This window comes from Hippopotamus amphibius, chromosome 1 (genome assembly GCF_030028045.1).
Source record: "Hippopotamus amphibius kiboko isolate mHipAmp2 chromosome 1, mHipAmp2.hap2, whole genome shotgun sequence".
Classification (NCBI taxonomy): domain Eukaryota; kingdom Metazoa; phylum Chordata; class Mammalia; order Artiodactyla; family Hippopotamidae; genus Hippopotamus; species Hippopotamus amphibius.
The window spans coordinates 55062176-55085321 of NC_080186.1; the positions used below are offsets into that span (position 1 = coordinate 55062176).

Below are 23146 nucleotides of genomic sequence, written 5' to 3' on the forward strand. Positions count from 1 at the left end.
TAAGCTCTTTATTGGAATATAATTGCTTTACTCTGTTGTGCCAGTTTTTGCTGTGCAACAAAGTGAATCAGCTGTATTTATACATGTATCCCCATATCCCCTCCCTCCCGCGACTCCTTCCCACCTTCCCTATCCCAGCCCTCTAAGTTATCACCCATCATCAAGTTGATCTCCCTGTGTTATGCAGCAGCTTCCCACTAGCTATCTATTTTAAATTTGGTAGTGTATATATGTCAATGCTTCTTTCTCACTTCATCCCAGCTTCCCCTTTGCGCCTCCCCCCCACCCCACCCCCACCCCCCGCCGGGTCCTCAAGTCCATTCTCTACATTTGCATCTTTATTCTTGCCTGTTACTGGGTTCTTCAGTACCATTTTTTTTAGATTCCATATATATGAGTTAGCGTACAGTATTTGTTTTTCTCTTTCTGGCTTACTTCGCTCTATATGACAGACTCTAGGTCCACCCACCTCACTACAAGTAACTCAATTTCATTCCTTTTTATGGCTGAGTAATATTCCATTGTATATATGTGCCACATCTTCTTTATCTATTCATCTGTTGATGGGCATTTAGGTTGCAATTTCCTTTTAATGTCTTTAAATATTTTGGTTTTGAGCCACAAAATTTGTCCTTGGATTTTTCTAGTTGCCTGAATTTTTTTTTTTTTTTTTGTATTACCTTATTCAAGATTTCTGCCCCTTTTAAGGTTTCTCCCACTCATAGAAAGTTTTTTGACATCTATTTTGTTTATAAAGAATTTCACCAACCATTACTTCTTTTACTATTATAATTATTACTATTACTTATATACTACTAACACTATTTCTATAGTATTACAGTTTGGTTGCCTAACTCTAGTATAAACAAACAGTTTCTGATCTGAGACAAGTTCCTGATCATGGCTGAGTTCTAAGCGGCTCTATTTAGTTGTGGTGTCATCTGATGCACATCAGTCAGTTAGTGCTGTACATTCACAACAGAGTTTTGTTGCTGTTGGTAACTGTTTTTGTACTGATATGTTATAAGAATTTCCACAGTACCTTATAATTTTATTTATTGTAAGTCCAATAGTAAACTGAGGATGTCCAATTTTAATGGGTTCTACAGATGAAATAACCGAAAAGGCAACCTCCTTATCCCGAATTGGCTCAAAATTTATACACATTTTATTGCTTACCCATTTGTGTAACTGAAGAAGAAAAAATTGTATTCTGAAAAAGTCCTAAGAGCTGTGTGACGCTGAGAAAATTACCTAAACTCTCTTTGCCTCATTAGGTTTTAATGAAACTGAATGAGTTAGAACACTACTTGGTAAATAGTAAGCACTCAAAAGCGTTAGCTATTCTTATTAACTAATTCAGCAAGTATAAATACCTGTCGTTTGGAATCTGTTTGCTGATAATGATAATGATGTCACCATCCTATAGGAAAGGGAGTGTTTCTCATCCTTGTTGAATACCTGCAATACAGTGTATTCCTCTGAATGCCAATAACATCTTGAGGGGTTGGAAAAGCAGAGTTATAGGATAGCTGGTAAACTAACGAAAACTTTTTTTTTGTTTTTAAATGAGAACCCAGAGATTCAGAACAGCCAAAGAACTTATTAAGGCAGGACTAGTAGATTCCTCAGGAACTTTTGATTCATGTCAAACATGTCAGCAACTTTTTGTTCGCTCAGTTTAAAAGCAAAGAGAATAGCTCCTAATCAATGTTTCTCAAAGTGTGGTCTATGAAACTCTGTTCTCAGAGTCTGGGGTGGATGCTTGTTTAAAAAGTTTTCTAGAACTCTCTCTGGACATACTAATTCTTTGAAGGGCAACCGGTATATCGGATGCTTCTAACTTTAATTTGGAGACCCACAGCACATTCAGTAACACAGGGAGAAAGTATACTCAGAGAATCAAATTGGGCCAAACCCAGGGCACTTTTTAGGATAGGCTTTTCCGTTAACTGAGATGCTACATTTGATGCTCTGCGTGTCCGTCATGCATCTCCCAGCAATTGGTCCTTTTAAGATCCAGAAACCTTTTTCTGCCATTACTCTGCAGTTGTGACCGGCAATCTTGAGTTTCTTAGCTGTTTTCCTCAACAGTAGGAAAAGAAAGAGAATTGTGGGACTCTCGTGATTGTGGAAATCAAATATGGGTCTGTTCCACCTTAAAGGGCCTAGGCTTGCCTAAGTGTTTGGGTCTTGCAGAGTTTGGGCACCACCATATTTGGAGCGTGCCTACTTTGGGGCGGGAACCTCCTTGAGAGTGATTAGGTCAGCTCTGGGGGAGGTGACCTTATTGGGTTTCTGGCACCCGAGAACAGTGGTGCACTGTTCCTGCTGCCCCCGTTGGTGTAATTGGCCCAGACGCTCCACTAGCGCGAAGCCGACCGAGAGCTCCTCGCTGGCCGCCCCCGCGACCCGCAGCCCGGTAAGAGGCGGGAAAGCAGCGCGCCTGCGCCGTGGGAACCGGGGCCGGAGGCGAAATGCGGGGAGCGGAGGGGGGCCGTTGGAGCCGAGTAGCGTACAGAGCGGCGTGTGACGCGGGGACGCCGCGCGCTCCCAACGTCGCCCCGGTTTGACGCACACGGCACCAAACTGTGAGTTTCAGGGGTTATTTGGTCGGATTCGCCGGGACCCGTGTGGGTTTCGGGCCTCTGGGCTGTGGCGACGGCGGGACTGAGGGTGGCGGAAGAACTTGGGGGACCCGGCCTTCGGCGCTCGGGCCCGGGGAGGTACGCCCTAGGCTGGGTCCCAGCCATCCAAAAGGACGCATTTTGCCGCACAGGCTAAGATGGCGGCGGCGGCCGAGGAGGCGGAGTTGGTGCTACACAAGGAGCCCGGGCCCCGGGTTCGGGGAGGCGGCGGCCGCGGCGGCCGCGGGGGGCGGCGGAGCCTGAGGTGAGCGGCGGCCGCCGCCGCGGGGCGGGACTCGGCGGAGGTGGGGAGGGGGAGACTTTTCCACGGCGGCGTCGGAGGATCCGGTAGCGGACACAAAGGGGCTGAGCTGGGTACTAGACTTGGGGGTTTTGTTTAGTCACATGAAGCCGAGCAGCCAGTGAGCAGTAGGGGGAAGGGGCCGAGATCGGGCGGCTTGGGGAGCCTGGCGGTCGCCATTGCAATGCACTGAGTAACGGGGCGGTGCGAGAGCAGTCACCAACCCCCCTCTTCGGGGCTGCTCCGACTCGGCCAGAAGCGTAGGCTCTGGCGTTAACTGTACACACCCCTCCCCTAACGTGGGACCAGGACCGCATAGCCCACCCCTCCCCCCTGTTCTGCAAGATTTTATGCTGCTAGGTGCCTGGGAAGTAACAGCAAGAGGTAAATCGCTCAGTGTTTGGGTTGCCAGGGGCTTGGTGGGTGTCCAGCTAAAGCTTTTTGCTTCTCCAGGTCTGATTCCCTGGCCTTTGTGTCCCTGGGAGCTTAATCTCTGCCAGAGGAAAGCAGGTGTGCTCCACTTCTCCCGTGAACCTGAAGATGAGTTGTCCCAGACCCTTCTCAGTGATTGGAAACTTAGGTGGTGGAACTAACGGTTTCTTGTTACGAGACTTCCACAGACGACTCTCGTGTTGGGATGCATCCATGGTTTAGCAACATTAGTGGAAAACTTTTCTTGAACTGTTTAAGTAATATTGACATAAATTTAGTTGTTGTGAAACTTCTGTGTTTAGACTTCATATTTTGTGTGGTCATTAAGAAGTACTCAACGAGGAGAGAAACACAATTGAGAGCCTGAATGATGGTCCTGTTTTATATACAAGTTAATAATTTCAACAGAAATAACCAAAACACCATCATCTATTCTGGCCAGTCCTAACTAATGCCAGGCTTGTTGCATCTGGATGATAGATTAGATTTGCCTTAATAGTATACTGCCTCTCTGCAGTAGTTTAGTTACATAGTTTTGGTCCCACAAGAAAAAGAGCATTTCAAAAAATAGACAACTCAGATTTCTCAAAGAAAGGAAACCTGCAGTTTGCCTTCAGTCATATGTGTAAGTATCCAGAGAACTTGATGGCAGCAATATTACATCGATAGGTTTTGTAAGAAAAAATTAGTTTTTATAAAGAAGTTACAAAGTCTAGACTTTTTAATAGGTGAAACATGAAGGCTTGCCTAGTATTAATACAGTGAAATGTATGTTAAAATCATGGTGGTGTAAGTTGTAGAACTTCTAACATAATTTAAAGTTATACTGCACTTACGTTTACATCATACTTTCTATATTTGTAATATTTCAAGTACAGAATTTGGAAACAATGTTTTGTTTTGGCCAGGTCACATTAATAAATTAAATTACTTGATTGAAGGAATATTTAAGCACATTTATATAACTAACTTTCGATCTTGTTCAAATTGAAATTTGAACTTTTCAACATTACTTAAAACTTTGATTTTCCTTGTTTTTTTTTTTTTTCCAGATTTATGTTCCCCCCCTTTTAGCTTGTCTCCTAATAGAGAACAATCTTGTATTAATGAAGAGGAGGTATATTAATATCAGCAAAACTATTATTGAATTATATAGTTTTAGTGTAGAAGGAATCTTAGAGAACAACTAGTGTTACCCTCTCTTTTTCAATATATTGAGGGCCAGGGATGATTAAGTTAATGGCGTGCTAGAAAATTCTCTCAACTTATACCCCATTGGTCTTTTCATTGGTCACATTTCTAGGATAAGGAGGTGACCATTTGCAACTAATAATGATTATAAAACAAAACAAGGGAGTATGTTTGAGAGTACTTGTTATTTAGGTACTATTATGTTAATCAGAAATTCTGTGACAATAATTTGAAACTTTTATTTAACTTGATATGGTGACTTAGTTTATAAAGTAACTTCCAAAGTGAAACAAATTCAGTTACAAAATACATTTCAGATAATTTCAAAGCAATGTTGCTTTTGAATTTTGAGGTTTTCAAAAGAATCTTGACTCAGAAATTTGAAAAACAAAACAAAACAGGTAGCTTGATAAACTTCTTGGAAAGTTTGAGGTAATTGCCATTGCTACCAGTTACTACATAAGAAGTGAGATAGTTGAAGGAAACAGTGATGCTAGTGCCTTTCATTTTGCAATAGTGTTTTAGTTGGAAAAATGGACATGCCACTTTGCCTCCTGTTAAAAAACAACTTGTTAAGACTAACTGGTACTACTGCTGAGTAGTAAATCTGTAAGATGTGTTGGGAAATTCAACAAGCAGTAAAATTATTTATGATGGGATCCCACAGTTAACTTCTTTGGATATCATGTTTAACAAAAACAGGTAAATTGTCTTTAGGTTTTAAAGCTTTTATGGGTCATTTGAGGTGCACTTAAATTATTGATTTTTTTCTGGGAAAGTCGATATATTTTAAAATTTTCAATACTGTGTGAGTGGATTTAATTATACTTTGGTCTTGTGATAATTAGAAATACTCCCAGAATATTTGTATCAATCATTAGGAAGTGAGTGTATTACCTGCAGACCTTAAACTTTTTGCAGGTTTAATTTGTCATTCAAGGTATAAAAGAGGGAGAATTTTGTTGTAGCTGAATTGAGACTGTATTGGGTCACAGGAGGGGAAAAGAAAGACTCAAGGACAATTACTTGAAGTGGTGGGGTTACCTGCAATTTAAAAAATTTAAAGAAATTGGTTGTTAGAAAAGATCAGGTTCATCTTTCTCTTACCCCAAATACATTGCTACTGTTTAGGGTTACTTATTTAGACTCTTCTCAGAATGTGATTCCAAAGTAAAGTAAGGGATCTTATTCTTGTGGGAATGTTTTTCTCATGACTGCTTTTTCAGGCATATGTTAAGGCACTATAGTTTGCACTGAATGCAGAAATTGGAATGTTGAATTATACAGCCCTAATTTTATAGAACACTACTTTTAGCAGTTCTTTAATGTTTAAAAAATTTTTTAATTGATAGCCTGTAAAATAAAACATGAGAGTAAAGGATGGGTACTGTGAAGTTTTGAATAGATATTGAAATAAGCTTTAATTTTTTTTACATGTATTTGTTATTAAGTCATCTGGTATAGAGAATGTCTGCTTTGTAGATGGAGAATCTGTAAATATTGAACAAAATTATGTAGTACTGACTGAAGCAGTTCCACAAGTAGTGTCTTTTATTTCAGCTTTATTAGGAGGGAATAGCTGCTTTTAATAGTGCAAACCATTTACATCATTGAATTTTGAAAGAACTGAGAATAATCAAACTGATTCTAGCACTGGCTCACCCTGCTGGTTGGTTAAAGTATTTCTCTTCTTCCCCCTCTTCAGCAAAACAAAACAAAACAAAACAAAAAACAGAACAAAACACCGAACACTTGAGACCTAGAAAGTAGAACACCAAATTCAACTCGTGGTCTTTCTTTAGAGAGATGGAGTCTCCATGAAAAAGGTGTATTCTCCTCTCTAGGGCCTCAGTTGCTGTACTGTTTAATTTTTTCTTGGATCTGCTGAAGCTGAACCGTGAAGTTACTATTCTCTTTGAATTTACTGGGAGCTGTTATGTGATTAGGAGGAGTTAGTATGTTTTTTTCCTTTAAATTCAAGATAAAAAATCCTTTGACTACTGAGAGATGTTAGCAGTCCTGTGAGATAAATTTCTAGGAGGAGAAAAGTCAAGGATTTCAAGAGGAAGAGGAGGAGAAAAATGCTAGGGCAGCAGCAATGCATACTTCTCATGGATGAGGGAAAGTGAGACTGTATTAAGATCATTGGTTCTAAGAAATTTCCCTTGTACTCTCCCTCTACTAATCTTTGCCCTGCCTGTTCTGTCTGTAAGCTGTAGCCTTCCCATTTCATTTGGGATTCTTGGAACTGTGATTTTGTAAGTAACTTTGTGAAAACTATAGATGAGTGATTTGTTCCTTGAAATTTGATTCTGTTAGTCTAAATTGTGATAGCAGTGAAGTTGGTTAGAGTGATAAACACAAGGTTTTACTATTATGCTTTTTAGTATGTATATCATTCATTGAAGTTGAAAATACAGCTTTATTAATTTTGTTTTTGTAATTGAAATATAGTTGATGTACAATATTATTTTAGTTTCAGGTGTACAACAAAGTGATCAGCATTTAAGTACATACAGAAAGGATCACCATGATAAGTCTAGTAACCATCATACCCCATACAAAGTTATATTATTGACCATATTTCTTATGCTCTTTATTGTATTACCTCCCCATGACTTATTTTAAAACTGGAAGTTTGTACCTCTTAATTCCCATCACCTATTTTGTCCATGCCCCTCCCCACTCTGGCAGCCACCCTGTTTGTTCTCTGTTTCAATTGGAAAATACAGCTTTTAAAAGACTTTGTACAAAGTCAGGAAACTAAATATGTTGTGAGTCAAAAGGATAATTTAAAACTGAAAAGCACCTAATAAAGTGTTGGGATTAAAGTACAGTTTATAAAGCATATTTACCTGTATTATATCAATTATTTATCTAATATTTTATCCTTTCTTCCAGAGTATTTATCCTTTTACTTGCAAGCATAATAGCTTTTCATCAGTTTCTTGAGGAAGATGTTAAAGGTAACTAGTACTTTCAAAACACCAATTATTGAGGAGGGGGGTGATGCCTAATTATTGTGAGTAGTTTGTGCTGGATGGGAGGATAAGGTTTTAAAAGTGTAAGCCTTGAAGTAAAACTGATGGGGTTAAGATCTAGCTTTGTGAGTACTAGGCAAGTAGATTTAACAATAATAAATCTTCATAGAGGTTTAGCTTTACATTGCATAATTCACATAGTACGGTCCTTAGCTTTCTGATATGCAGTGAATGCTGAGTAAATGTTAGCTGTTAGAATAATAATAGTTACTGTCATCATTTTTTAATTGTGTTTTCTACAGTAACTTGAAATTTTCACCTGTAAATGATCTGAAGTTGTATACTTTCTCTAATGTTCCATTTTGAGGCCCACATCTACAAAGGAAGTAAGAGACAGGCATTGGATTGTGGCATCTCCAGTTCTAGCAGCTGAAGCCATAACCAGGGTCAATATTTCAGGCACACATTGTCTTTTATGACTGTCTGCTGCTGCTGCTGCTGCTGCTGCTGCTGCTCATGCATTTGGGAATGGGTGCATTTTAGTGAAGTTATTTCCTGACCAATGTGTTGGTTTGCTTTGTTACAACATCCTCAGTTTCTTTACTCCCCTTTAAATTTTTGACCATGGGGATGGTGGTGACCATTAGTAGAGAGAAGAGGGTGAGTGTCTATATGTATTTGTATATAAAGTACATATGAACCCCAGGTGTGAGTGAGAAGTGGTTTCAACAGAAGCTAGTTTGAGGAGTATGTTATCTTTTTATTACTTAGTCTGAGTCAGGGGAATTTCCTCAAACGACACTTCCTTTTGCTGTTTTCCTCTCCACACTTCTTTGTTTTATATATATCTGTGCTGGTATAGTCTTAAACTTATTTTTCACTGTAAGTTTTTCTTCTACCACCTGCCTCTCCCACGGCAAACACAGATTTTTAAACTTAAAAAAAAATTGTAAAAGACAGCTATTAAAAGTTTACATGAGGAGGGGTGTGAGTATGAAATATTAGAAGTTTAACATTTGTTTAAAAAATATTTTCAATGGTTTGGAAAATGAAGTGGAGGGAAGTCACCCATAATCTTGTCACCATTATATAATAATTAGTATTAAAAGAAAGGGAGATGAGACTGACATTAATTAAACATCTACTATGTATTCCTTATAATAATGCTGTGAGGTATATATGTACACACGTACCCATTTCATATGCAGGGAAACAAACTCAGACTTGGGTCACGTAGATAGTAAATAGTAGAGCAGCCAAGTTTGAACCTAGGCATGTCTTGATTCTACAGATGAGACTTTTCTATTCTGCCTTCCTATCCTTTCTTTCTGTATATCTACCCTTTTACCTTATTATACAGTTGTTAAGTTTTGTCTCCTACTTATGAAACTTAACATTATAAAAGCATTTTTCTGCCTACCCTTATTTCAAGTGGTGTCTTATTGCCCACATTGTTTATTCATACCACCATATAAAGGTTCTTTGTCTTGGCTGCTGGACATTGGTACAGTGATACTGGTCAAAATGGAAGCTGCTTATATCTTTACTGAGTGACTAAGATGAAAAATAATCTAGCTTAATTAGAACTAATACTCTCTGGGATTAGAAATTCTATGAATTTAATAATACTATCCTTTCTAGTGAGACATTTAACTCAAAATGGATATATGTAAACTATAGCTGACATTTTCAGTTTATAGCCATATGAAAACAGAACTTTTAAAATATTTTTACACTTTGAAATGTCATGCTTCTTTGTTAAAAATCTTTAAAATTGATATTAAAATTAAATTGGCACTTAAATCAACTGTTTAGTTACTATTAATAATTCTTAATGTAATAATCTTTAATATATAAAAAGAGAAAAGCTTAATATTGAATTTCTTACACTCTTATTGGGTGGATGTCATACATTAAAAGATAATTTGTGGGACATTTATAAATATATTGTATAAGTCAGCACTGCCGAGTAGAAATATGTTGAGCCACAGTGTGATTTAAGTTTTTTTATAGCCACATTAAAAAATAAATAAGAAATAAGTACATATTATTAATTTATTTTATTTAACCTGATATATCCAAAATATTATCATTTCAGCATGTACACATGATTGAGATACTTTACATTCTTTTTTTTCACACAAGGTCTTCAGAATCCAGTGTGTGTTACATACTTAAAGCACATCTCAATTCAGACTAGCCAGACTTCAAGTGCTTATTAGTCACGTATTGGACAGTGCAGATATAGATAGTAAGTTCTACACAAGTATGGAGAAAGGATAAAGTAGAAATTGAACTGAGTCTTAAAGGGTAGTTGAGAAAAGAGTATGGTAGGGAAGAACATTCCCATAAAGAAGTGATGGGAATTAAAATAGGAGACATTATTAGAAATCAGATAATAGAGTGGCTTGAATCCAGCTTAGGGAATTTGGTTTCTACAGATGTGTGTGTGTGTGTCTGTGAGTTGGATAGATGTTGAAGGGTGCCTAATCTATGTCTTGCACATGAGCACTTGATGAATATTGAATTAATATTTAAGTGAATTAATATAAGGCAGAATAAGAGAAATGCTGGCAGAATACTAACAAAGCCTTGTAGATCTTATAAAGGGAAAGAGTTGTAGTTAGGGAGTATTGGTGTTCTTTGATTAGAAATATGAGAAATATGGTGGAGAATGATGAAAAAGGATGAAAATTGAGAAAAGCTTTTTAGATTTTACTTTTATTGGTGACTTGTTTTTAAATGTTTTATTTATATATAATTTACATATATTGAAGTGCACAAATCTTATGAGTAGAACTCAGCGAAATTCCACAAATAAATGCACCCAGGTAACTCTGACTCAGATCAAGATACATAACATTTTCTGCACTGAGAAAAGTGCCTTGTGCCCCTTCCTGTTAATATTCCCTCAAAGAAGTAACCACTATTCTGACCTCCATCATAAATGTATTTGGGTTATTTTTGAATTTGCTTAGGGCATATTTGTCCTTTCCAAGGGTAGTGAGAAGTTGATGCCTGAATCTTTTTCTTTTCTATCATTGGCATTGTTGGATGAATTTGGTGGTAAATCAGGTAGGTAGTTGGTACTGTGGCCCTTCTGTTTTTTTCCAGTGTGATATATACTGACATCAGAGAAATGTTTCTTAGTTTTCATTAATAGTAACCGTGTAGAGGTTAGTTTTATGACCAGAAAATTTAGAATACAGAGATTTGAATTGCTTCCATAGATAACGCAGTTGCCTGGCCTGTTTTCATTACAGTATTCTCTAGGCATATAGCCAAGAAGTAGGTAGAAGAGGTCTTGGATTGCCTCCTTATATAGCTGCTTTTTGGAACCTCTTTATTAGTAGCTTGTAGGCATTACGTAAGTTAGCTTTCAGGCATTTCAGGTTACTTAATAAGGTATTTGAGTATTTCTGATTGTGATTGTAAGGGTAGGAATAAATTGGTGCACTTTTGTTTACAGGTAAGTATCCACTCTCAACTGGAAAGATTTTGCCATTTATGTGTAAAGAATGAGCAAGCTACCTTAAGGACAGTTGCACAAAAATTTGAAAGGTTAAAATCCATGAAGGACGGTTTGTAAATGGACTTGCAATGGAATTATTGATCATGATTTTTACTTGTAGTGCTTCAGTCATTTTTTTCCAAATGGGATTAATGGTCACAGCATTGTTTTTCATAAATATTGAGCACTGGAAGCCTTATTGTAGTGTAACAATTTGTGCTTTGGGGAGAAAGATTTTTTTCTGAAATATGTATTACTTATAATAAAGTTGTAAAAAGTGCGTAACAATAAAAATATGTATCTTCACATTCTAGTATGCCAAGTTTTGAGGAATAGATGTGTTTTGTAAATTGTGCAGAAGTGGACATGAAAATACTTTATGTTTGAATCCTGAATGTTTTTGAGCTTATGAATGAAAGTATTTATATGAAGTTTTGTTTTTTGGAATTTGTACCAAGTTTGATTAATATCCTCTTGCTCCAAGAATTTTAATTGTTGTCTTGAAGAAATAAAACCTCATCTGTGAACTTTCATTATGTAGGTTTTTGTATTTATGAAGCATAGAAGGCCAAAGCAAAATTGATTAGGTTAGACATTGAAAAAATATGTTTATTATCTATAAAATATTAAGACTATATAAAATAGCTTTTTTGGGCTAAAGTTGGAATACTGCAAACAAAGCAGTTAGCATGTTATTATAACTTTAAGACCTGAACTCCGTGTGTAGAAAAAAATAGTTAAGGACATGTTCTGTGTTTTTGTGTTGTTTTGAAAAAATGAATGTTATATTTCAGTTTGGTTTTGGGAGATTTATTTTTTTTGTATTCAGAAAAACCTGTTTCTGTGGTTGTATTTCTCCCAATCTTCACTTGTTTTAACTGGGTTATTATACAAAATTCATTTAGTACCACACTAGTGTAAGAATACAAATACATAGAGCAAATGATGTGGTTCCTGTTCCAGTGAGGTCATTATCCACGATACAACTTAAAGAGTGCTTAATAATGAAATATTTGTATTACTGGACTGATACAAAATAATATGAACAGTGTATATAGTAAGACTGGAAAAGCTTCTTGGGAAATATACTTTTTAATCTAGATTTTGAAGTAGTGGTATATATAGATTGGTGGAGAGGGAAGGGAATATCAGCAAGGGGGAAGGTGTGTTAAAAAGCACAGAGGTGGGAATTGTGGAATGCAAGTATTTTCCTTATTTGAAGTAGCATCTATTTTAAATGAATGTAATGAAAAATAATGCTTATAAGATTGTGGCCTGAGCTGGAGAAATCTAAAAGTTTGAATCAGAAATAAGGAGTTCTACTAAAGGCCATTGAACAGAAATGCATGAAGGAAAATGAGAAAGATCAGCAACCAGATATAACATGATTAGAGAAGAAATTGAAAGTGAGGAAGGCCAGTTAGAGGTTATCATCTTGGTGAACGGTGGGGAGGGTATGTTAAGAATAAGATAAAACAGGTAAAAAATGTGTGCAAAGTTAAAATAAGAATGGAACCATTTGTTTATCTTCTGGTATTGAAAATAAACTTACTTGGAGACACAGTTTGCAAATAAATTATTAATACTGCCTTATCCTAAAAAAAAACTTAGGAACTTTTAAAAACTTGTATTTGAAAACTAAGTAAAACTCAAGAAAGTTATGCTATAGTGGTGTTCTCTGAATTGCTAGTGCTTTCAGCTAAAAAAATACTTGAGATGAATAGTAAGAAGAGCTTGTAATTGTATTGTTGAGTTTTGAGTTATAATAGTACATTTAAGCCATGGCTTAAGAGACGTTCTGATTGGTATGGGAGTTGGTGTGAAAACAGAAGATAATAAAAATTAATAATCTGGGCTACCAGTGTTTAAATTTTTGAAAAATAGACATTGTTTTAAAATTTGGGAACAATTGAGAAACACACTGATTTTATGGGAGGATCCCTAAAATATAGTTCCCTCTGGGCAGTAGTAGTTTTTGATGTTTAAAATGTAACATTTTTGTCTTCACTGATCCTACTGAAGCAGCTCATACGGGAAAGAGGTAGAGGAGGAGATAGAGATAACTCTCAGGGGCTGTGGTGGAATCAGAAGTCTTATGCTGTGGCAGTGAATGTCTTAATGGTGGCATTGCTATTAACAGTGATAGAAATGGCATCCTAAGGAGATGTCCTTTGGTGTGATATTGCTTGCCTAATCATCTCCTGGTTTATCTCATTTTCCAAGCCTTATTCACCAACTTTCCTGTCAAGTTTGGTTACCCAATTCCCTTCTAACAGCTTTTTCTTAATTTAATTGGAATTGATTTCTTTCCCACTCTCCTCCCCTTTACAAATTGAATTAGAAATTCTTGCTGTGTGGTTTTATAGGAGTTTTATCTAAGTAAAAAAAAGCAATGTTTGAAATAAAGGAATTGCAAAAATAATACCAACATTTGCAAGATTCATTCATATCAAGCTATGGTGAAAACTTTTCTAGGCCAAAACCTTTGAATGAGAAAAAGAGAAATTTTTTAATTAATAAAAAATTAGGACTACTAAACAGTATTAGGCTTGAGCTTTTGTGTGATAAACTCAGAGCACTGAAACATATGAAGTAGAGTTTCTTTAGAGAAATTAGTAACATCAGTCTTAAGGAGAATTTAATTTACCTCTCAGAATTTAATAGATTAAATAAACAAAAATTAAGGCTATAAAGATTTGAATAGCAATATGCTTTTTTAATAGGTGTATGTCAAACTTTGTTCCCAATAAAGAAATACACATTTTTTCCTATTTATGTGAATTAAAAAAAATTTTTAATGTCTTGGGCTTCAAAGAGAATTTGGAATTTTAAATAAGAGAAATTGTACAGGTCGATATTTTTTGACTACAGTATAGAGAAACTAGATGTTAAAGTCAAAATAATTGTAACTACTTGGACAATTAAAACTCTGTATCCTACTGGAACTTGAACCAAAATTTCATACTGTTTAAAAAGGAACAACAGTGAAGACATGACGCATCAAAACTAATGAGAGGAATATCTTTTTAAACATGGTGGATTAAATAACCATTTACTTTGGTATCAAACCCCTATTAGAATTATAATAATTTTTTTTTAAGCATAGGGTGTCAAGGACAAAGAAAACTGGGAAGTTGATCACAGAAGTAAAGCTTTGGAAGCTGGAAAGCAACAACTTTGTAGCCCTAAGAAAACTCAGCTTTCTACTTTCAGTGCGTAAGGCCTAGAATGGTCTAGAATTGTGCTGTTGAACCCTGGGGTGCTTCAGGAATTAGTGGCTACAGTGGTATCTTGAAAGAATTGTCTGAGTTAATAACAAGTTAACAACACTCGTGGGGCCAAGAAGGGGTTTTTTTACCTTTACCCAAGTTTCTTCTCTGATACTCAAAGGGAAAGTCTCTGATCTTGAACAGTAGGCAAGCTCAGGTTAAGGGTGTCTGTCATACTCAAAAACAGAGAATTGAGTAGAAATTTACATGTTGAGCTGGGAATCATCCATAGTCTCTTTTTTCCTCCTAGTTCTGAGAATACTAGGTATCAGGATTCTACCCCCAGATGTGCGATTGGAAGAGTCATCCTGCTATATAGCAAACAGATGATGAGGAAGAAAGACCAACAGATAGTAAGAGATGGGGATCCACTAGGGAAATCATCAGACTGATCTTCTCACACTGACCCCTACCCATTAACACAAAACTTCAAGGCAACTTCTGTAAAAGATTCGTTTCCATTATGGTTTATCATAAGCTATTGGATATAGTTCCCCATGCTACATAGTAGGACCCCATTGTTTATCCATTCCGTACACAGCAGCCTGCCTCTGCCAATCCCAAACTCCCAATCTGTCCCTCTCCTCCCTCTTCCCCAGCAACCCATAAGTTTGTTTTTTATGTTTATGGGACTGTTCCTATTTTGTAAATAAGTTCATTTGTATCATATTTTAGATTCCACATGTAAGTGATACCCTATGGTATTTGTCTTTCTCTGTCAGACTTACTTCACTTAGTGTGATAATCTTTTCATCGACAACTTTTAGGTGTTTCATTTTAAAATATGAAATTAAGGATCATTAAACATTTTAGGATAACCACAATAAGGAAGAGAAGAAGGAAATGGAGACTTTCTATGAAGTTTTAAACCTTTCTATTTAAGTGTTAAAGGAAAACTTCTTTAAAAAGTTATCAATATCTTTGGAAGTAAGGGGATAATTGCATCTTTGAAATAAGAAAGGATGTTATAAAAAAGCAATCCTCAGAAAACAAAGACAAGCTCTTAAACATTCAGAATATGAAATACTTAATAGAAGAGTTAGAAATTTAGGATGTTAAATTTCTAATAGAAGATTAGAAGATAAAATTGAGAAAATCTTCCACAAAGCAGGACAAAAGAAATGTAAAGTAGGAGAAAATAAGGAAATGAGAGGATCACTCTTGGCATGTTCAACGTGAAAAATCGAATGGGAGGAGACGGATGGAGGAAATTATTTAAAAATAATTGAACAAAAATCTTGGTTTTCCACATGTAAAGGACTCATCATATGCACATCATATGACTTGGGGGGAAAAAAAGAACCATGTAAAAATACATCATGGTGGAATTTCAGACACCAGAAGTAAAGGGACGATCCTAAAAGCTTTTGGTTTTGGAGCATATAAAAGAGATTAGGAATCAGTAACATTGGAAAATAATCAATAATGAGATAATGCCGCAGAATCCTGAAGGAAAGTTATTTCCAAACTACAAATTCTATACCTTCCCAAGCTGTCAAATGTGGGAGTAGGCTGAAAATATGAAACACATGAGGTTGTTAGAATATTTACTTCAAATGCACTGTATTTGAGGAAGTTACTAGAGTACATGGGCTCTATCAGAATGATTGGAAATCATTCCAAAGTCAAAAAGAGGAGGGATCCAGGAAATAGGATTTAGTACAGTAGAAAATGATGATTGTGCAGGGAGATGCAAGGAAGGTGGCTGTGCATCAGGTCTGAAGAATAATCAGTTCATCAGGAGGACAAAGGGATCTAGATGGTATGTCTTTTTAAAAAAATGTATTTATTTCCTTTATTATTTGTTTGTTTATGGCTGCGTTGGGTCTTCGTTGCTGCACATGGGCTTTCTTTAGTTGCAGACAGCGGGAGCTACTCTTCATTGTGGTGCGTGGGATTCTCATTGCGTGGGCTTATGTTGTGGAGCACAGGCTCTAGGCACGCAGGCTTCAGTAGTTGTAGCTCTGCCAGCTTTAGAGAGCAGGCTCAGTAGTTGTGGTGCACGGGCTTAGTTGCTCCACGGCATGTGGGATCTTCCTGGCCCAGGGCTCGAACCCATTTCCCCTGTATTGGCAGGTGAATTTGTAACCACTGCGCCACCAGGGAAGTCCCTAGATAGTATGTCGTCTGAAAACACATACAAAATATAGCAAGAATTTTTGTGACTTTATTCATAAGGGATATTTATCTATAGTTTTATTTACTGTGTTTGAGAAGGATTGGTGTCAAGTCTTTGGTTTAAAGGTAGATTTCACCAGAACAGCCATCTGGTCTTGCTTTCCTTGTGGGATGTTTTTTCATTTACTCATAAATTTTTTCATTTACTCCATCTCTTGTTACAGGTCTATTTAAGATTTCCTGTATCTTCTTGAGTCAGTTCTGGTAGTTTTTTGTTTTTCTAGGAATTTGTCCATTTCATCTAGGTTACTTAATTTGTTGCCATTCAATTGTTTGTACTCTTCCTTTATAATTCTTTTTATTTCTTATTATAAAGTCAGTATTAAAACCTTTTTCATTCATGATTGTAATACAGGCATACATACTTTGAGATATTTTAGGTTTGGTTCCAGACCACCACAGTAAAGTGAGTCACATGAACTTTTTGGCTTCCCGGTGCATATAAAAGTTATGTTTACATTATACTGAAGTCCATTAAGTGTGCAACAGCATTATGTCTTAGAAACAATGTATATACTTTACTTAAAAAAACTCCATTATTAAAAAATGCTAACCATCATCTGAACCTTCAGCAAGTTGTAATATTTTTGCTGGTGGAGGGTCTTGCCTCAGTGTTGATGGCTGCTGATTGATCAGGGTGACTGGTCGCTGAAGGTTGGAGTGACTGTGACAGTTCTTAAAATAAGACAGCAGTGAAGCTTGCCACATCGATTGACTCTTCCTTTCACTTGAACACTTAGAGGCCACTGTAGGATTATTAATTGGCCTAATTTCAATATTGTTGTGTCTCAGGGAATAGGGAGACCTGAGGAGAGGGAGAGAGATGGGAGAACGATTAGTCAGTGGAGCTGTCAACACACAATATTAAGTTCTCCATCTTATACGAGCATGGTTTGTGGTGCCCTCAGACAATTACATTAGTAACATCAAAGATGACTGATCACTGATCACCATCACAAATATAATAATGAAAATGTTTGAAATATTGCAAGAATTACCAAAATGTGACACAGAGAAACAAAGTGAGTAAGTGCTATTGGAAAAATGGTGCTGATAGCCTTGCTTGATGCAGGAGCACTACAAACCTTCAGTTTGTTAAAAAACGCACTATCTGCGAAACTCAAAAAAAGGCATACTTGTAATTTGTCTTTTTTTGTGGGAGGGGTCCCCAGCTGAAGGTTTGTCAGTTTTGTTGATATTTTCAACAAAATTGGTTTCATTGATTTTTCTTTATTTTTTAAAATTTTTGTCTCATTTCTGCTGTAATCTTTATTATTTTCTTCCCTTCTGTTACTTTGGGTTTAATTTGCCCTTTTTCTGCTTTGTTAAGATGGTTATTGATTTGATATCTCTTTTAAAGTAGACATATATAGCTATAAATTTCCCTTTAAACACTGCTTCCACTTCACCCCATCAGTTTTAGTGTGTTGTTTTTGTTTTCATCTCAACATATTGTATAACTTCTCATGTGATTTCTTCCTTGATTTAATGAATATTTAGGAGTCTGTTGCTTAATTTCCACATATTTGTTAATTTCCCAAATTTTCTCCTGTTATTAGTGTCTAGTTTCATTCCATTATGGTTGGAGAACATACTTTGTATGATTTGATTTCTTTTAAATGTGTTGAGACTTGTTTTATGGCTTAACATATGGTATGTAGTAGAGAATGTTCCATGTGCACTTGAGAATAAAGTGTGTTCTGTTCTCCTTGAGTATTCTGTAGCTATCTCTTAGGTCTAGTTAGCTTATAGTGCTCAAGTCTTTTATTTTCTTGTTGGTCTTCTATCTGGTTCTATCTGTTATTGAAAATGAGGCATGTTAGTCTCCAATTATTTTTGTTTTCGTCTGTTTTCTATTTCTCCTTTTAACTCTGCTTCATATATTTTGAGGCTTTTTTGTTAGGGGTATATGTGTTTATAGTTTATCCATAATTTTTGATTAGCAGCATATAGTTGGATTATGTTCTTTTACCCATTCTGCCAAATCTCTGCTTTTTGATTGGAATGCCCAGTTAATTTGCATTTAATGTAATTATTGATACGGTAGAATTTATGGCTTCCATTTTGCTATTTGTTTTCTATACGTCGTAAGGTTTTTTTTCTGTTGTTCCTTTATTCCTCTATTATTGCCTTCCTTTGTGCTATTATTATCATGGAAATTGTCTTTCTACGTCTTTTAAATCCAATAGGGGAAAAAAATCACAAATTAATAAATTACACTTTCTTTTATATTTGCTTATCAAGTTACCTTTACCATGCTCTTTAATTCTTCATGTGTATTCAGGTTACTGACTACTATCCTTTGATTTCAGCCTGAAGGACAACCTTTAGTATTTCTTATACAGCAGGTCTTCTAGCAACCTGTTCTCTCCTTTTTTGTTTATCTGTTGAATGTCTTAATTTCTCTTTCATTTTAGGAAAGTAGTTACAGAATTCTTGGTTGACATTCTTATTTTTTGAGTACTTTGAATATGTCTTCCCATTGTCTTCTGGCTTTTATGGTTTCTGACACAAAATTAGTTGTTGATCTTATTGAGGCTCTCTATATGACAAGTTGCTTATCTCTTGGCTTCATTCAGGATTCTCTCTTTGTTTTTTGAGAGATTGATTATGAAGTATCTAGGTGTGAGTCTCTTTTTGAGTTTGTCCTGTTTGTGATTCCTTGAGCTTTTGGGGTGTTTAATGTTTTTCATCAAATGTGGAGTAATTTTAGTCATTATTTATTCAGATATTTCTGCCCATCTTTCCCCTCTCTTTTGGGATTCCCATTCTGTATTGGTATTTTTTTTTTCCTTCTCCTCAGAATGGATAATCTCAATTGTTATATCTTCAGATTCACTGATTCTTTCTCCTGTCTGCTCACATCTGCTGCTGAAACCTTGTAGTGAATTTTTCATTTTCATTCTTGTACTTTTCAGCTTCAGAATTTCTGTTTTGTTCTTTTTTCATGATTTCTATCTCCTTATTGATATTTTTTGCTTGTGAGACATCCATGTCATACTTTCCTTTAGTTCTTTTGACACGGATTTCCTTTAGTTCTTAAAACATGTTTAAAATAGCTGATTTTTTAACTTTGTCCACTAAGTCCAATGACTGAGTTTCTTCAAAGTTTCTTCTGACTGCCCTTTCTTTTTCATGTGTGTGAGCCATACTTTTTTTTACTGTCTTGTCATTTTTTTGTTGAAAAATACATTTTAAATAATGTGGCAGATCAGATGGTTAGATATTCTCCCCTCCCCAGCATTTGTTGTTACTGTTATTTGTTGTTTACTGTTTGTTATTGTTAGTTTGTTTAGTGCTCTTTTGGAACTCATTCTATAAAATATGTATTCTTTGCCATGTGTGGCCACTGAAGTGTCTCTACTCAGTTAGCTTAGTGGTCAGCCAGTAATTGGACAGTGATTTCCTTACATGCCTGGGACCAGTAAGTCTCCCAGTATTTGTTGAGAGGTTCTCACGTGTGCGTGCATGCACGCTCTGTGTGTGTGTGTGTGTGTGTGTGTGTGTGTATGTGTGTGAGAGAGAGAGAGAGAGAGAGATGGGGCACTCAGCCAGGAAATTTGTAACTTTGCCTTACCCTTTGTTTCCTGTTTGTGCAGAGCTTCCAAGTTAGCCAGAAGTGAGCACTCGGGGCCTTCCTCAGGCCTTTCCATAGCATGTGAACAGCCTAGGGCATGTGCATAGCTCTGGGCACACATTTGACCATCTGTATTCTCAGGAATATATTGGAGCTTTTCTAAGCCCCAATTTTCCTTTTAAGCTTTTTGGTCAGTCTATTGTTGGTCTCATCTGTTATCTACTTCGTGAGTCAGCTGTAACATGATACAGTTTCTTCCAGTTGTTTTTGACAAATGCCCTTGGGGAAAAGGCTTTTTTTGCACTGAGTGCCCTCATGTCAAATTTAAGATAGCTTTGGGATTGGGGTCTTCCAGGAAACCACCAGACCTGTCAAATAATGACAGTCCTTTGAGAATGGAGTAGTGAAGGAGTTCTCACCCTCTTCTGTCTCCCTCAGGTAACTGCCAGGCTGCTGATTTTCATCAGGCCTGTGGACTCTTGGCTTTCAAGTCTACTGTGGCACTAGGGTGGGAGGATGGGAATAGGGCAAAACAAATGCCACAAAGTTTGCTGCTCTCATCAAGATTTAGGCATCCGCAGATTGCTGCAAGCCTTTGGTTAATTTCTAGAGTTTGGAAAATGTTGACTTTGTTTTTGTCAGTGTTCTTGTTGGTTTTATGGGGATGATTTTCGAATGTCCTTATTTTGATATTTTTGCTCATGTCTTACTTTTGAGTTTTCAAAGTTCTTTTGTATTTGAGACGTGAGTCTTCTGGCAGGTGTGTATTTTGCACACATTTTCTTCAAATCTGTCACTTGGTTTTCAATCCTCTTCACAGGATCTCTCACAGAGTAAAAAATTATCATTTTGATGATGTCCGGTGTCTCAGATTTTTTCTTAATGCATTTGTTATTTCTACGAATGCTTTTCTATTTTTAGATCCTGATGATTTTTTTGTATCTTCTGCAAGATTAATAATATTGCATTTTACATGTAAACGTATAATCCACTTTGAATTAACATTGCTGTAAAGGGTCAGATTTAAGTCAGTATTTTGTTTTGTTTTTTCTTTCCACATATATCCAGTTGCTCCAGCACCATTTGTTGAAAAGACTTTTTTCTCCATTGAATTGCTTTTGTACTTTTGTCAAAAAATCAGCCATCTTCCTGTAGGGCTATGGTATAAGTTGGGGAGGTTACAGAGGGACATAAGAGGATAAGTCATTTTCTTACATAGGAAATAATCAGATACAAAATGAAAAATCAAGATATAACTATTGTTTAGAAATGGGGGGGACTTCACTAGAGCTTTTTTCATAACATGCTTTATTTGATTTTTGAAATATGTATTTGTATAGCTTTGATTAAAATAAAAACAGTACTGTAGGATAATGCTAGTGTCTTACTTAGGGGAAAATTCAGAGCCTTAAATGTCTGTATTTTTAGTTTTGAAAACATTTTTACTGTGGAAAAATATGCTCAGAATAGTGCATGGAAAAAATGTCCAACTTTAGCATTCAGAAGTACATACCTGCTTAATCTCCCCCTGTGAAAAATTAAAACATTGCCAGATCCTCCACTCTGCTTCTTCCCAGTCAAACCTCTCCTTCTCTATGAGGGGATTACCATCCTATGTTTTCTGGAACTAACTTTTTTGCTTTATATTTTAACCATTAAAAAACACATTTTTGAAATTTTTTCTGTTAATGAAATTTATGTAAATGGGTCCTGGCTTTTCCAGCTTTGTTTATGAGATTTAGTTCTGTTGTTGCATATAACTGTAGTTCATTCATTTTCATTGCTGTACAGGATATGAATATTTCACAGTTTATTCATTCTATTTTTGATGGAATGCTATGCATTTACTTGTACATGTCTCCTAGTACACACGTGCACATGCCTATGTTTAGTAAATACCTAGGAGTTTAATAGCTTGGTTTTAGAGTGTTCAGAAGATATTCAACATTTGTTTCCTAACATGTTTGTAGCAATTTATAATCATCCACAGAGTTCCTTTTGCACTTCATCTTCTGCAACACTTTATATTGTTAATCTTTAATTTTAGCCATACTAGAGGGTGTGTAGTGCTGTCTCATAGTGGTTTTATTTTCCATTTCCCTGATTGCAGATGTGATTGCAATATCTTTTAATATATTTACCGAGCAGGTTTTGTAAATATTTTGTGTGTATTTGAAAAAGAATGTATATTCTGTAGGGTTTTTTGGGTGTAGTATTTATAGTGTCTGTTGAGTCAGTTTTGTTAATCATGTTGTTCAAAACTTCTGCATCCCCACCAGCTTAATTTCTGCATGCTGGTTCCATTAGAGAGATTTGTTAAAATCTTCTACTGCTATTATGGATTTGTCTTTCTTTGTTGCTGTCCATTTTTGGTTTACATAAGGGAATTCGTATTACTAGGGTCACAGAAATTTAGAATTGTTTCATGTTTCTGAGATGTTGAACCTTTTATCATTATTGATTCTTTTTATCTTTGGTAATGCTTTTTGCTTTGAACTCTACCTTTATGGGTAATAACATAGCTACAGAAGCCTTCTTATTGTTAGTGGTTGTTTGGTTTGTCCACCCCCCCCCCAACCATTTATTTTAAAATTTTCTATGCCTTTATATTTCATCCACAGACCATATCATTGTTTTACTTTCAGTCCCATCTAACACTCTCAGTCTTTTAATTAAAACATAAAATTCATTTAGATTTTGTAATATTACTGGTTATTGGGACTTAAATAGTCTTATTATGTGCTTTCTATTTATTATGACTGTTGTATTCTTTTTCTCACTTTTCTTGCCATCTTTTGGATTAACTATTTTTATTACTTCTCCCTTTCCCCCATCTTTTTTTTTAACTGTTGGTCTTGTCTGCTAGCCACAAGTCTAATTTTTGTTGATTTGAAAATACTTTTTTTTCATTTTTGAAGAATAGTATCACTGGATATAGAAGATGTTCCAGCATCCACTTTTTCAGGTGATAAGTCAGCCATTACTTGTATTGTCATTTCCCATATATAACCCGTCACTTTTCTCTGGCTGCATTCAAGGTTGTTTCTTTGGCCTTTATTAGCTTGACTGTGATGCATAT

At 36.0% G+C, this 23146-nt stretch overlaps 1 protein-coding gene across 21 annotated transcripts in view; it reads left to right on the forward strand.

Moving 5' to 3' along the window:
- Window positions 1-2312: 2312 nt before the first annotated feature.
- ZNF644 (zinc finger protein 644) overlaps window positions 2313-23146 on the forward strand; it is a 158554-nt gene continuing 137720 nt past the window's right edge. For 5 of the 21 annotated variants that reach the window (XR_009049790.1, XR_009049789.1, XR_009049786.1 and 2 more), the window contains exon 1: window positions 3061-3312. Coding sequence is in view for 3 of the 21 variants with exons in the window: in XM_057713402.1 (XP_057569385.1) it covers window positions 3279-3312 (34 nt within the window). In the remaining 18 variants the exon portion in view is untranslated. The other 16 variants (XR_009049774.1, XR_009049775.1, XR_009049777.1 and 13 more) reach the window with 9 other exon arrangements.